The following is a 16,749-nucleotide window of genomic DNA, read 5'->3' as shown; positions in this document are numbered from 1 at the left end:
CAAGCCTTCAAAATGGTAAACAAAAGCTTTGAAGACTTTAAATGAAGCTAAAATGCTTAGGGTGCCATATTCAAAGCTGAGATGTATATTATTTTTTCTAAGAAGGCACATTTGGAGCATTTAATGAAAGATTCGCTTTTGTGTATCTCTGAGACATGGTTAAACATCCTGGGCTACTCTGTCCAGGAGGGACATATAATATGACAGATTTAAAGTCCATTTTAAGTGCAGTCTCAAACAGCCCAATGAGTATAAGTGTATGGGGTTGAATGCTGCTATTTCCTCAGTTTGTCCTTTTATTATAATAACCACATACAGAGCACTGTCCTCTGAGAGCATGTTTTAGGAATACAATTCTCAAAAAATTTGATTACATCTCTTCCTAACCTGTTCCTTTGCAAACAAGTGAACATCAGAATGTTTTTCTCAATGAAGACGGTCTAACCTGCTCAGTGCATCAGCATTCGAACAGGGTAAGCGACTTGCCGCTCTTTTCCATTTTAACGAAGCTTTTTGCACCTCAAACCTATGTTTTTAGAGCATCACCAAGCCGTTCTTCAGGCCTGATCAGGGCTCGATCGGCTCTCTGAATGTTTCTGTTGCTGATAGTGTATCGAAACAGTATGTTGCGCTCCATCAGCAAGTAAGCAGCACTATTACACTTCTGCCACTAGTCCAGTTGACTGGTCCAATTTGCTATCCAGTGATAATCTTGAATCTGACTATAAAACACATAGACGGTGCTTAATAGCGTCTCTGTATTTTTTACAAGATAGTTCAAAGTAAACCACAATGTTAAATTTCTTTTCCATGGCTTAATATAGATCTAAGAATACATCAAAGAAGGAAGCGTTAAATGAATTTAACTATTTTGCAGCAAAGCTACGACCTACTGAACCCAGACATTTAATACATCTGAGCAGCCTTAAAGCAACAGCAGTGCAGTGTCAAGTGTTTGCATTTCATGAAAACCTTTTTGAGCAGCTTGACCTCTGCAGCCCGAAGTGTTACTCGATATTCCAATGTGACCTTGATGAAACCACTGAGGAGATAAGATAACTAGTAGCAGGCCATCATTTAGGGTCACGGTGTGCTGGCTGTGGAAATTAAAGGACTGTATAGATAAAAGGAGAACTATGTGATGGAAAAATGCTCCCAGCCTGTGTAGGTCAATTATTGGCACATCAGCCCCCACTGCAAAACCTTTGCTAAAACCACTACAAGGTCATAGGATTTGTTGTTTTACTTTTGGAAAGAAAAAGCAACAAGTTCCCACACAAAGATTCATAGCCTTTGTGTACACCTCTTCACATGTTATCATCAGCTCGTCAAAGTGAATTGTTTCCAGGCCCAACTGGCAGAGTGTGTTGAAGGATATCTGTGTGTTTTTTAAGCAGATGAAATGGCTCCTAAATCCCGTCCTCCCTCAGCTGCCTTTGTCACACTTTCACCACAGCCATTGCTGTTATTTTTGGGTTTTCATCGCTTTTCAATGGTCACAGTTACCTTCTTAATTTTCATACGCCCCCACAGACATGAAGGGTAAATAAACGCACAATAAAAGGCTGCAGACACACAGCACACACACACACACACGTGTGTTTGACTGTGTGTTTCATGCATGCATTACTTGGTTGTTAATTTACTTTGGAAGTAAAAAAAATCTATCACTGTTCTGCAAAATTAACAGTAAAAACAAGTATTTTTTAATGCGTTGTTCTTAGTATTTGTTCAGCTACTAGTGATAGTAACCATCAGACCATCTGCTTCCCATAATAACCCGTTCTAGTGAAGCCAAGAGGGGTTCTTTCATGAGCAGAACTCCCAAAATAATCACTACTGTTTGAATTTCTCAGCAGCACATCTCTGAAGCTCTACTGTATCTACAGCGCCTTGATAATCTTCCAGATCTACAGACTTACACATGTCTGAAGTGAATATAAATGACTACTAAAGTCGACTCAGCGCAGACAGGAGTGGAGGGCAGCTCAGAGCAAGTGGACCAGAGCAGGCAGAAAGCATTAGACTGCATTCCTCAGGGTCTCTTTTGCCCTTTACCCTCCAGCTTGTCAGATAATCATTCAGTCGGTCTGACCCACGGTGGCTGTGGAGTCTGGCTCTGTGGCTCAGCGGCTGCCAGCTGAAAGTCATTGGCCATGTGGCTTTTATTATGCTCTCATTAGGGGGGCAGGGGACGACTCTGCATGTGTGTGAGTGTGTGCACGTGTGTGTGTTTAGTTGGTGGATGGGGGAGGGGTGTCTTCAAAACAGTGAACAGTGGGAATGCACTGTAGTACCCCCAGTATCTGAGTATCTGATTTACCTGAGTCTGCCTCGTATATACACACACAGTGATATACACAGACGCACAGGACCTCCTTTGTTTAGTCTGTCTTCAAGCCTGTGCGTTTTTAGCAGTGATGTAGTCTGATCTTTTGAAAAAAAGTTTGTGACTATTCATGTAAACTTTTGTAGTCATTTATTATTATCATGTTAGCATAACCTGAGTCTGTAACAGTGGTTGATGACAAAAATATATCCTCTCTCTGAAGAATCTTCACAGATTTCCACATACAAATCTCAGATGTAATATGGATTTTTTTTTATCTTTAATGATTATAAACACATTTTTTGAATAAATAAGGCCAAACGTATGGATGACACAAATTAAAACATGTTTTTTGGATGAAAGCACCTCCTAATGAGCTGAAATCATTTCAACAGTAGCAACAACAGGAAGAACAACTGTTGACAGCTGACAGAGAGCATTAACTGCGGGGGCTTGACAGTTGAGAGTATGTGTGTGCAATTGAAGGAGTAGTTCATAAAAAAGTCAGGCGTGCTGTTTTTGCTAGAAAAGTTAACCGTGTGTGTAGGCGAGTGTTTGGTTTGTCTGTTTTCTTAGTGTTGTGGTGTCTAGTGTCTCATGAGAAAGAATAGAGTAGAGTTGTTTGTGTATTTATGGCTGAGAAGACTTAAGTGCTGTGCTAGCTTTGAAAGTTATGAGAATGAAACAATGAAGATAAACAGAAGAAAATGCCAATTTGACCAGTATGTTTTTAAAAAAATCTTTTTTCTTTGTGATCATATTTAGCCAGTTCAGTGCTCCCTGTAAAGTGCAAAGTCAGACTAGAGGCGGGCTGTACACAGATTATACACAGTGTATCTTGGCTTGTTCCCCGTGGGATGTATGAAATGACTACATTACATACATCGAGCATAAATTCTCATGTTTTTCGAGCCACTAGTATAGGACTCACTTTGGCATTTTGGTTTTCTCGCTCTCTCCCATGGCTTTCTCCCTCTCACAGACACACACACTTCGCTGTCCAACCAGATCACTCTCTCCTTGGAGATAGCATGATTGAAGGGAAGGTGTGTGTTTTTGTGTATGCAGGTCTCGACCATTCAGTTGCATTTTGTGACCACAGAGCACCAGAGTGACTTAGAAATATTATTAATGTATAAACTGGGGAGCCATTAGTTTCCCATTACAGTGAATAAATCCTCACATGTAACATTTAATACAACTTTATTTACCTTTAGTGCAACAGCAGTTTATTTGCCTTTATTGTGTCTGTACTTTATTTTATGTGATTGTAACAATACCTTATTTATTTTTATTGCAACAGTATTTTATTTAATAGTTTGGTATTTTAGCAGTCCACAGTAAATTCGAGAAGATTTTGGAAGATTGAGATATACATTGTGTATTGCGATACAACCAAAGAAATTGTGATATAATTTATCGGCCATGTCGCTGGGTGTGGCGTGCAGTGTTGCTCACGACACTGACCTCAGCTTCAGGCGGTCTGTCTTTGACACTCTATCTTGTCTTATAAAGCACAAATGCTCTGAAATAATCCGAAAATAAGGTTCAGCCACCTCTGTCCTCTGCTGCAGTGAGATGGTCTGAATTTACTCTGGCATGCCGTCAAAGCAATATCAGATAGCTTGTAACAGTTTCACTACAGACATGCAAGTCATCGGGTCCTGAATGAATCTATTCATCGTGGCAGGAGAGAGCGTTGTAGCAGCTGATTGCACATGTACACAGTCACACATATATTTTTTTCTTTTTTACTCACATCCTCACACACGGATTAACAATGGCATTGCAGGAAGAAAGGTTAGTCACTGTTCCTCTGACCTCTTGTTTCCTTGTGGAGGATGAAGCAGGGAGGAAGGACAGGAGGAGAAAAAGGAAGCCTAGATGAGTAAATGCAAAATCGGGAGGTGCAGATGATTTGTAACAATGTTGAAGGGAAGGAAGGAAGGATGGGTGGATGCATGTTGCAGAGGATAAATGGATGGAAGAAGTGAGCGTGTGTAAGAAGGGAGGAGAGGAGAAAAGATGAGGCTGGCTACGCCTCCTTGAAGCCTCCTTACTGCGGCTGCTGGAGGGAGATTTCTCTTTTCTATTTTCAACCCTGCCTCTTCGCCTTCCTCCTGCTCTTTCTCTCTCTTGGTTCGTCTATTTCTATATCCCTCCCGTGTGTTTGTGTTGCCTCTGCTCTGTGGTGCTTTCCCTCTTTTGTCTCTTTTCCTTTCATCTCTCCCTCTTACCGTTTCTCCCTCTTGTTCGCTCCTCTCTAGCTCTATAAATTATTTATCCTGTGAGGGTCCTTATCTTTCCTACGTTGCTTCAGTAGATTTGCTGAGCTAAATCCCTTCCCCAACTAGAGTAGCCTCCTATGGCTCTAATAGTGTACCATTAAGCCCTCCAGCTGTAAGAATTAAGTTTTTATCGACCGTCATCCTTCTTTGGTACAATCAGTCCTCTGCAGGTGCAGTTATTTAATCAGGTTGGTTATAGCTGTTGCAGGAGCGGACATCATTAAACAGTGATTATGCTTGAAATTAACTAGTTTGACGTCTGACCACGGTTGAAGGTGTTTTAAAGTTGTTTCAAACAGCCCAACTCAAAGGTGTGGTGAAAAGCCTGCTGTTATAGAGAACAGCGAGACACGATGGGTCTCAGAACAAATTTGTGTGATAGTGTTTGCAGAAGGAAATTTACATGTGTTCTGGCATTCAATAATATGTTAGCTGCTCCGATCTTTTCATAGATTTTTACAAAATCTACACATGCCTCTGATGACTCATACTGCTTGTTTAAATGAAGAATGCAGAGAAATATTGCTTTGATTGTAAGAAATTTCAAATTTAAATTGCATTGTGCTTCGTTGCATTCACAATACGTAGATGCCTTTCAAACTCAAAAGTTGAACATGACAAAAGAATAGAAATATAAAACATTTAGATAAAGGAGTCAACAATTAACAGATTCTGTGAAAAAAAAAAATAGTGATGGCCATTTTTGGGATCATTACATGGCCTCAAATACTGAGCCTCATCCTGACCAAAACTTAAACTGCATCTGTGCAAATTGCTGACGAATGTGAGCATGCTGTCAATTTAAAACTGATTGGCATTCATGAACTACACTCGTGCCTACGATCAAATCCGAGTTTCCTGCAGTTTTCATTAATCTGGTGTAGTTTTTTAGTACCAAGGTGTTTTATGTGTGAATCTTCTCACAGATTTACTAACATTTCATGAATGAGACCCTCTAACTTTTTAAAATATGGGGATAATAGTGTACACTTTTAGAATCAGCAATCCATAATGTTGCACTCAGTTGTATGCACGATAATACAAATTCATATTATGATTTTTTTTATATGTTATTTGAAGAATAACAAAAGTGATAGTTTGTCTACTAAGGAAAGGTGCAGAAATTGTCAGACTTAGCCCTAATGTTGTCAAACTCCTGGGTGAAATCATTAGATGCCATTACCTGTGTACACTGCAGTGCAGCACTTATCCAGACTTTCTGAGCAAATAGTAAATGTTTACTTTACAGAAATATTAGCTGTAGCTGGAAAGTTTCCCTGAGACCTAGAAAAACAAAATGCATCATCTTTCCTTGGCTGCAGTGCAGAACAAATGTGATTACAGCTGAATTTCCATATCAAGATAGAAACACTCAGACATTAGCCAGTCCTAATGGGTAAATCAACAGTGAAATCATATACAGAGGAAAAAGGCTGCTGCAAAGCTCTAGTTTTCCACCAGCTGCAAGGAAAAGCAACCTGCATTGACATCACTGGTTGAGCCAGGGCCAAAAGTACAGCATGAGGCACAGCAGCAGGTTTTATTCCCTTATCAGTGTTGCTTTGTCCTTTAAACTCCTGGACTGGGTTTATGATCAAGAATTAATTGTCTAGAGTAAAACATTGGTGTCACATTTGAAAGTCGATTAAGCTGGCACATCATGTGGACGTCTCAATTGCTCAATAACACATTGACTTGTTGAGCTGTGAGGAATGAGAGAAGGAAGATTGATTTTGTTGTCTGGAGGAATCTGTAAAATTGATGGATAGATCCTTTGTTTTGGACCATTGAGTTTTCCCAAAGGAACAGCTTGGTCATCTGTTTGCTGCGCTTTAAATTGGTGCTTAAAACAAACGACCAGACCTCTTTCTCCAGCAGTTATTTTTTTTTTTCCATAAGATCATTTTTCCTTCCTTCCAAATACTGACTCTAATACCTGAACTTATTTATCGACCAATACCGAGTACCAATCCAATACCATTGTGTTAAAAAATAAATAAACAACAGCTGTATATTTTTAACTCTGCATGTAGGTGAAATTATTATAGGCATTGTTGTATGGCATGGCCCAGGTTCAAGTCTTTAAAACATGAACAAATACAAAGAATGATTGCCATACACTTATTTTATTACTTAACTTGACTATCAGTCATAAAAAACCTTAGGAATAAATCGCAATTCTTTTAAAAAATGTAAATGTGCAGCCACAATTTCCAAAACATCACCCCTTCAAACTAAAGCCTTGCATCCTGTACGCGTTACCCTTTACTAGTGGGACTTTCCAGTGTAAATCATTGCCACATTGCTGACATTTTGCTAATAGCTAACGAATTACCATTTACTGGAAATCAAATCTTCTTTGCCGCTCTAAAACAGTAGTTGCCAGTGGCTGCACAGTGTAACTTTCTGTGTAGGATACTGCTCTAGAGAAGCAAAGAAGAAGAATTGTTTTCCAGAAAAAATACTGTTTTATCTGGGTGTAAATTTGCTTTAAAGTTTTTTTAAAATAAGTTACTTGCAATCGGATCGGCTCATAGACTCAAGTACCAGGTTTAGCATTTTAGGCAGTATTGAAAGCTTTTCCGATACAGAACAACTGATTATGTAAACAGTGTTATACTGGTTATGTTAACTTAATTCAACTCATTTGATTTTTATTTAAAATAATTTTGGAAGTTCAACAAAGTGTAAAGTCATAGATCAAAACTGTCTTCCTGTTCGGCTGCAGTTTAGCTGCTCCCGCTGTGATGATTGGCCCATTAAACTGAGAGGCAAACAGGCCACCTGACACAGAAAACATGCAGTCGCTAATCTGGATTTATTATTATGAGATCCGAAAAGTGTTAGCACTCAGTACCCCCTGGACCCCATGATGGGCTGGCTTATCTCTCTCTCTCTCACACACACACACACACTGCTCCAAACAGGGAAAACACACAGAAACTGATACACACAACTTGAATACACCACACCACTTAGTCAGGGTCACACCACCTGGTTTACTTGTTGTTCAGCAACAAATCCCACAGATGAGCTCAGGCCTGTTGAGCACGCTGACAGCTGTTTGCGGGTTTCTCCAGTTTCTGATAATATGTCCTGACATGTGGAAGTTCACCCTGCCAGCTCTATGCTGCGGAAAACATTGTGGCACTGCAGCTAGTGGAGGGAGTTTTATTGGGGGGAAACTCTGGCAACCTAAGGATTTAATTAATTGGTATGCACGAGTAAATGTGGGGTCGGTGGATGATTTTTCCAAGGTGGCACCATTACTGTAACCTGCTAAATCTTGATTTGTTTTTTTTAATAGTCAATCTGAACATGTGCCAGAGCAGGAAACAGCTGCTATAACAGTTTTATAGCTCTAATTGAAAAAAAAAAATGTTACCCAACACTTAAGACTCCACTGTAAAGAAAGACTCCATATGTATAATCATGACCGGTTTCACCCTGCATCATTCACCAGATCTCTCATTTTGCGGTGAAATGCTCGATGCAAAGGTTTCCACTGCTTTCAACATCTGTCAATAGAATTTATTCATTTATCTCTTTGTGTTTTTTACGCCTTTGTGAACCACAACAGCGGACTGATCAGAATGTCAGACGAGACAAAGCACAAACAAGATAGAGTTTAATCGTTGCAAATTGTTTGTTGTGTGGTTTTAACATTTATTTTGTCGGGTGTCTCATGCAGACATACTTTAAGTGGTTTTGGGTGCAGTTATAATACTCCCTTTCCTTGTTTTGTTTTTGTTTTTTAGAGCAAGGTCTGGAGGAGATGAAGAAACTGTTGCTGCTGCTACTAGGCTGTGCTGTCCAGGTAAGACTACAGTTTAGTCAACTAAAACACACACACTTTACATATTTAATTCAATTTTCAAGGAGCAAATTTTTTTTATATCAGGTGGCAATCAAACTTTAAAAGAGACATTTTGTGCCTGTGATTCATGATTCAGAATATTAGCACGTGAAACAAGAGCGAACGTCTTCAGCTGAGCCCGTTTCTGAAATGTTCATCACTTTTATTGCTCATCTTGTAGCAATTTAATCCCAAAGCCTGACTAATTTTGGAAAAGAAGTCTCCATTTGGTTCCAGCTTCCCTTGATTACAGCCCTTTTCTCCCTTTGATAAAATGAATTTACTAACTCTTTTGAACAGCTAATGCTTTGTAATAAATGGCGTGGCAGACCTTTCCTGTCCTGTGACAAAGCCCCATTCAGCTCTTACTCACTGCATTTCAAACAAGGGCATTGACCTTTCACCAGCTCTATTGTTTTAGCAAAAAGACGCCATAGTTCATTCATTCATGTGAGTAACTCTGACTTAATATTCCGTTGACTTCAAGCTGGCATTAAGCACAGCAGTACTCATTGCTGAGTAAGAATTGGCACACTGTGCACTACAGATGTAAGCTCTTTTTCACTGTCTTGTTCTTATCTGATCCTTTGCCAGCAAGAGAGTAAAATGATCTTTGTCTGATCCAGAAGATAAACTTGCATTTGAAGACTAAATAGACACAACTCCTGCTTCCTGGAAACGTGTATTTCTGAGCAGTTTCTGCCTTGTGTCTGCAGTGGCGGTCTACTAACCTCCAGTTGAACCCCAACTCCCCTAAAGCTTGTTTACACTAGCATGAAATACCGTGGCGCGGTAGATGGCACGCGAGCCATGAGCATGCACAGAGGCATTTATGCTCAATGCAATATTCGTTGGAATATGCTCCAAAATGCCAGGCGGTATGAAAACAAAATATACCCTGGATAAGCAAGAAGTCAACAAGTTTTAGCAGAAGTACGTCACTGGGAAGGCTGACTGTCTGCAGGCTGTAGTAAATACTAATGCACTGCCAAACACTGATAGTTATTGCTGCTGCTTACCTTCAATTTGAAATTATTTGATCCCATTTTGTTTCCCCTCGGGTTGCTGCTCTCTCCATGAGGTTGTTTTCGTAGCTTTTTATAGTGATTTCTCATGTTTTTCTACACCCAGCAGTAAAAAGCCACTACTTTCCTCAGTGTGGTTGGCTACTTCTTCCCAACAGCGTAAGGCCATTTGATTGTCCCTATGGTCTCTTAATGAAGAATCATCATTAAAGATCTTTAGACATGTCTGTACACACAAATCTGCCCCAATCTTCCCTTGAAGGCGTCCCTGTTGAACTAAAAAGCACAGCGCCTAGCTACAAAAATTCAGGGTTGCATGACCAAGTGCTGTGATCAAAGCGTTTGCACTCAACGTCCATGGGGTGATTTCACCATCTTCTGGCTTGTGAGGCTTGCACTGGGACACTACGGCAGGTATAAATCAGGCATAACTCTTTAACAACCAATAAATGTCCTCCATCTCCTTTACCTGTTTTCCCTGTATACAGTGTGAGAAGAAGGAAGAGTACATTGAGCGGATCCAGACTCTCGACTTTGACACCAAAGCTGCCATCGCATCCCACATCCAAGAGGTATTTCTCTTCTGTAGTGCATAAAACTGGAGAGCATTAAGGTGGTTTGCCTCCTTGGGGCTGTGAGTACTCAAGTTTAAACATGTGAGAAATGTGCCAGTGACGTTTAATGGATGCAAAATTTCAATGCATCTTTGAACAGCAATAATTTTCTCTACATCAGAGGACAAAATCTTAACAGTTGGTGATGATATGTTTGTGATTTTAGGTGACGCACAATCAGGAGAACGTGGTGGATCTGCAGTGGTTAGAAAGTGGTGAAATGCCACCTGAGGACCTGGATGGACTCTCCAGAAACCTGGCTTTCCACCTCAAACGCCTGGTGGATGAGAGGGACACACAGCTGGAGGTAATGACAAATATATTTATTTTATTTTCTTTTCTTTATTGGAAGAACAGTGTGCAAGGCGTATAAATCAGAGAGCAGCCTTCAATTTTTTTTCTCCATATTTTCTCCCCTTACTCTACCAACCGCCCATGACATGACAATCATGACAAAACTTATGGAATAAAATGACAACAAAATTAGCAATATTTTACACACATGAAAAATAATAAGAAACGTGGATGAAAATGAAAAAAATGAAGCAAAAAAAAAAAAAAATGGTAAAACAAAAACAAAAGATGACAAACAAAAAAAATAAATAAATAAAATAAGGAGGCTCAGTCGTTACAACCAGGCAGGAATGTCAAATGTTATATATATTGAGCTAATTTGGGAATTTCTTTTATACCAAAAGCAGAAATGGCAATAAACAAGTACAACAATCAGGGCAGAGCAAAGCAGTGAGGGAAGTCAGGTATATTTTGTGTATTTTTCAATGGGTGTGGGGGAGGTTTTCATGTGCAGATGTGTGTTTGTGGATGTCTGTTACAGTTCTACCAACAGACCTTTGCTAATGAAAATGATGAGCTACTTGTAGTCAGAGTTATGTGGAAACTTTTCCCTTTTTGCTGTTACCACAAGAGAGCAGCTTCAGGAAGGAAGGGTTGAAACTGTTAACTGCCTCGTGGATGGATGGATGGATGGATGGATGGATGGATGGATGGAGTGTGTGTGTGTGTGTGTGTGTGTGTGTGTGTGTGTGTGTGTTTTACTTAGAGTATATGCGTCATTAAATGAGTTTCCAACCCATAGGGTGCAGATGCTCGCGACTGATTTAGCTGATCTTTGTGCATGTCTGTGTGTGTTTGTGAGTGTGAGTGCTTGTTTGTGTGGTATTTTTTGGATGTGTGTGTGTTTGTGTGTGTGTGTGTGTGTGTGTGTGTGTGTGTGTGTACCAGGGGTTCTAATAGCCTCCAGATTATCACTGTGTAGTCCAGCCGCTCTCAATTAAAATCCCATTTCCTGTCACGGGCATTTGATCAAAATAGGCTGTGTGTGGGATGCACTTTTTGCCCCAATGCCTGTGTTCTAGTTTTGGGTGGTGGGGGAGCTTTGGGGGAATCCATGGATCTACTCTCCTCTTTGCACCCAGTCCATCGTGCTAACCCAGTTGTTGGATCTTTCCTATTACTGTTGCTAAAAATAGCAGCACCGGTTCATTCTGTACAGATTCTTATGAGTACAGATTCAAAATTATGCTTCTGTTTTAAAACTTTTTATAGTGTTTTCTTTCTGAAGCAAATGTGAACTCATACAGCCTGACTTCTTGCCCTTGTAGTCTTCTACAAAGCTAGAAATCTCACTACTTGACCTCTTTTTGTCACCTCTTTCCCTGCAGACTATAGTGGAGTTAACCCAGGAGAGAGACTGTGTGCAGCTGTCTCCTCTGGCTCCGTGTCCGACCCAGTCTCCCGGTGACTCTCCCAGTATGAGGAGGACTGAAAGCAGACAGCACCTCTCTGTGGAGTTGGCTGATGCCAAGGCCAAGATCAGGCGCCTTCGACAGGAACTGTGAGTGCCACAGCTTTATCAGCTAGATATGACATCACTGAACTTGGGCAAAGGGGACATAATGAAGAAAAAAACAGGAAGTGCAGATCCATACTAAGCCCCAGACAAGCTCAAGAACTACATACAAATATTTCATCTGCTGCTTAGATTGTATCTATTCAAGCAACATTTTTGGAAAAACATTTTCATGTTAGCTCAGACCAGGATCTTTAAGCTATCTTCCTAATGCTGTGTGATGGTGGCACAGAATTTCAAAATAAAGGCGCATCTGAAAGAGGATGATATGGATCAATGTTTTCATATTTGCATCGATGATACGTGATTGTTGCTCATTTATTTGATATATTGATGCAGATCAGTGGATCATTACACGCCTATTATTTCATTGGATGATGGTCTTTGCTGGTCCTGATGGGAAATCACAATGAGTGTATGCTCTTAGTTTTTATTGGGAGTTTAAATGACTCATTCAGGCCTCAAACGTGATGCTGAAGAACAATGACAATGCAGAGAAGCAGACTCACAGAGACCAGCAGTCCATTTCCTCCCTGCATCGCGATTACTCACATTAGACCAGGATGCTGTGATGTAATACTGCACCACAAAAACACACACACACACACACACACACACACACAAACACACACACTAGTGTCTCACAAACCTTAGTGAGGCCTTTTAAATTGTGTCTATGAATAATAGAGTTTCCTTTTTAAAGTGCTAAAATCCCCCACCGGACAAAGGTTTAATGGTCAACACAGACCAGTTAGAAGAAAGGCCGCTCCTTCTGATAAGGGGAAGTATTGAATTGTCGCTCAAACATCGAATCTAACAGACTGTCTGGCGTCATGAGGTCGATGTTAATACTGAATGCTTTGACAGTCTGTTCACAGTCTATTCTGTTTTCACGATTCACTGAAACTAATCTTGGAGTAGATTTCAATGATGCTCTGTGTCAGGTCAGATAATGTGCACTTATTACTTCAAGGTAATCATTTGTGTGCTTGAGTGGATCTGATTTCCAGGCTAGCGGACCATTCATAACCGTAGCAAGGAGAAAATGTATTCGTTTGATTCATAGTCAAGTCATCTTTATGCTAATTGCAGCTCCTTATGATGCTGTGTCATTCTGCCCCTGTATTTTGCAGGGAATGTTGTCTCTTTTGTCCAATAGACAGTGGCTTGTGTGGGAATTATGTTTCTTTAATAGCTGGGTGTAGCTCAGAGTGAAGTGCAGGTCACCCTTTTCTTGGTCATATGAAAAGAATAAAAAACGCTCTCTCCTCGAGCCTGACCTCGGACATTGTGCTTCTGTAGTGAAACGGTGTGACATTCATCACTGTCTCCCTTATATATCCCCGACCTACATTATGACGATTTCTTTAGAAGGCCTAAATAGGGCTGCAGTACACCACCAAACAAGCCAGTGAGATATTTTGTTTGTTGGTTTCCATGACATTGTTTGCTTGTTGCTGTCATGCAGACGAGGGACAAAAAGCGCTTTAAGTCAGACAATGCTGATGTGGTCTGGTCACATGATTGCGGTTTCTTCCTTTAAGGCAGAAGAGTTTGTTTGTTGTGTCTGGGTGCATGCACATGCACAAATATTGTCCCTGCACACAAATATAGAAGTGTGTGCGTGTCTTTTCTGTGTGGTCCTGTGTCTGAAGGAGACCAGGTCAGAGCCGAGGGATTTATGTTTCCCACAGTGGTCTGTTTGTGAATGTTTCTGTTAAAGCTACTGTGTCTTGGCCGCTATTCCTTCTTCTGTTAAAGCTCAGACACACACTAAGTTGATGACACACATTTAGAGCCATATTTAGCGCTGCTGTTCCTTAATGAGTCTTTACCCAATTCCCTTGCCAAAAATGTATTTTGCACTGCCTCTAAAAGTCAGTTATTAGCTTCAAATGTGGGTATATTGTACCCGTATTTCTTTTTTAGCACAGTCAGGGATATATATTTTTTTAATTATATGCTCTGTTGACAGCATATTAGTCAAGGCAAGTTTATTTATGTATTGCATTTTTGCAACAGGGCATTTCAAAGTGCTTTACAGAAAACATTAAAAGCATTGAGACAAAGCACAAAAGACACACATTATAAAGAGACATTTAAATACAATTAAAAATCCCATTAGAGAACGAGAAAATATACAATTAAAACCAACAAAAATATTCTAAGAAGGTACAAGAATAAAAATTGAAGTGTGGTGTAAAAAATCAATAATTATTTGATTTAATAGAAATGCTTCTGCAAACAGAAGTCTTCAGGATTGATTTAAAGGAACATAAAGCTGCAGCGGACCTGCAGTTTTCTGGAAGCTTGTGTCAGATATGTGGGGCATAAAAATGAAGCGCTGCTTCCCCACGTTACGTCTTGACCTTTGGGACAAACCAGAAGAATGTGTTACACAGACCGTAGGTGTTTCTTTGATTTTGTCCACCCCGTTTATATCAATATGACTAAAGAACAGAGACACATTTCTGTAAAATAAAATACAGCTCGACATCACTTCAAACTATATTATAACCTTCACAAAGGTTGGATTTTATGCAGGACAGTTATAAAGGACTGCATACTTTCAGTTAGGTGTACCTAATAAACTAGCGATCGAGTGTAAATGCAAAAATGAAATTTCAGATAGAGGCAGCATTATTTAGGTTAGCTCTTTGGATCTGAAATATGACAGCATATCTTTTGAGAAAACAGAACCTGACAAACAAAAACTGAAACATTTTCAAGCATTATATTCTTTTGACAGCAAGTAGATTGTGAATTTATGACAGACTGAACTGAGAGACAGAATCGTAGAGATGGCAAAACATCACTTATTTCCTGTTACTAATGAAGAGTCTTTCTAAATTTTGATGTCAATCAGCCAATACACCTTGAATGCCAGTAGATCATTAACTGCCACTGACCAACCCAGTGAGGTGAAAGGCATGATGTCCTTTTTGGCTTGAATAGTTACAATCAAACTTAGCATGCATGTTTTGTTCCAGACTGGTGGATAATGTTTTAAACCAGTCTGTTTTTTAATCCTCCTTCAACCAACACATGTTCTTGCTATAATGATTAAATTAATATATGATTTGTTTATTGAATATTGAAGGTCAGTAGGTTGATTTTTTTTTTCATATTTCATGTTTGATAATGGATTTTTGTGTTTGTTTGTGGCTGTTTTAACATGCCCAAGTTCTACTTAGTCTGCAAGATATGCCAGTTTTTTCTCATTTCCAGTTCAGTTACTTGTAGATGTGATGAACTCAAGAGGCAGAGAAAACTTTAATGAGATTTATTTAAGGCCACAATAATAGCAGGTGAAGTCCTTCTACATTTCGCATATTATTTCACACTATAAGGAAGCTTCAGCGTGGTCAAAAGCATGCAATCAAAAACTACAAAGACCTCACGTCATCTTCCAAGCACCACTTTGTTATTTCTTTTTGCCATTCTCACTAAACTTTGACTCCAGTATTCTAACACAGAAAAAATAGTAACTATACACAAAACCTCAGCATAGTCCACTACTAAACACTATTCAGAATATACAGAAGCTTTTATATGTAAACTAAGATAATATCAGAACCTATGTAATACGTCATACCAGCACGTGCATTTCTACCAAATGTAAATATATACATGCTTAAGTGGCTCTTACTTTTCCGGCCACAAATTGTAAGGCAGGAGGACTAAGTGGCTCTTACAACTCTAACAACAACCCCCCTCTGTTATTTGACTTCTATAATAGTTAAGTAACAGTTAAAAATGTTACAGACGAAATGTTTGGTAATGTTAATTTCAAAAGCTGTGTTTTTACAGGCCTGTGCATAGAATATGTGAGTGTGTGTGGACAGTGTAGGCAAAAGTGAGCCGCTTTTAGGTGATAGAAACATATAGCTTACAGCTTGTTTATTGGTTTATTTATTGCATTAAAATGCTTTTTTGTCGGCTCTCAGAAAGATGAGGATGTGTTTTTCGGATGGCGCCATGATGTAGGGTTATGGAAATATTAAGATTCGGGTAAGGATGCCAGTTAGACATGTAGAGAGGAATAAAGGTTGCCTTTGTTTCTTTGCTTTTCAAATAGTGCATACAAGTGTTTGTGTCTGTACTTGCACAGATGCAGTGCGTGTAAAACCATTAACATAAGCAGCGGAGCCAGCTGCATCCATAATATGAGCCCAAAGCTAATCTGCCATGCTAGAGTTGACAGGTGTTTGTGATTTGGGGAAGGGGGGTGGATGGGGAGGGGCTGCTGGAGGTGGAGGGGGTTAACTGATGAAATGAAAACAGAAACGGGTGATGGAACATCCTGACTGCGTATACACTCCAACTTCCCAAATAATGTCAGCTGTGGGAGGAAGGAGGCGTTAAATGAATGAAAGGAATAAGAAAAGAAGGATGCCTTTGCCCTTATTGAGATGCGCCCTGAGTCTCCAGAGAGCTGTAATCAAATACGCCATCAGATGTTCGGTGGAGCGGTTTCACGCACACACACACACACACACACACATACTGAACAGCATCTCAGGAATGCAGTCGTTTTCCTTCAAAGCAGTGTGACACATTCTCCCTCTATGGTAGGAGCCCGGAGAATTTGCACACACACACAAACTCACACAGACAGCAAATGTCAGGCTGCCCTATTTCCCCGTCACTTAAACAAACGGATACAGGATAGTGTTAGAGAGCAGATAGCTGGATCCTACTATTAAGGGTGAAAGAATGACATATTTAATTCAGTGGTTTTTTAACACTTGAACAATCAGATGTAAA

At 39.8% G+C, this 16,749-nt stretch overlaps 1 protein-coding gene across 4 annotated transcripts in view; it reads left to right on the top strand.

Moving 5' to 3' along the window:
* Positions 1-16,749, top strand: part of ccdc88ab (coiled-coil domain containing 88Ab) — an 86,506-nt gene that overhangs the window by 37,432 nt on the left and 32,325 nt on the right. For all 4 annotated transcript variants that reach the window (XM_042501659.1, XM_042501657.1, XM_042501658.1 and 1 more), the window contains exons 5-8: positions 8,376-8,434; positions 9,987-10,070; positions 10,279-10,419; positions 11,795-11,967. In XM_042501659.1, coding sequence (XP_042357593.1) covers positions 8,376-8,434; positions 9,987-10,070; positions 10,279-10,419; positions 11,795-11,967 — 457 coding nt within the window. The remainder of the gene's footprint in view (positions 1-8,375; positions 8,435-9,986; positions 10,071-10,278; positions 10,420-11,794; positions 11,968-16,749) is intronic.

Source organism: Plectropomus leopardus, chromosome 15 (genome assembly GCF_008729295.1).
Source record: "Plectropomus leopardus isolate mb chromosome 15, YSFRI_Pleo_2.0, whole genome shotgun sequence".
In the NCBI taxonomy this organism is placed as follows: Eukaryota; Metazoa; Chordata; class Actinopteri; order Perciformes; family Serranidae; genus Plectropomus; species Plectropomus leopardus.
The sequence above is the reverse complement of the archived record's forward strand: the minus strand, read 5'-3'. Positions and strand labels throughout refer to the sequence as shown.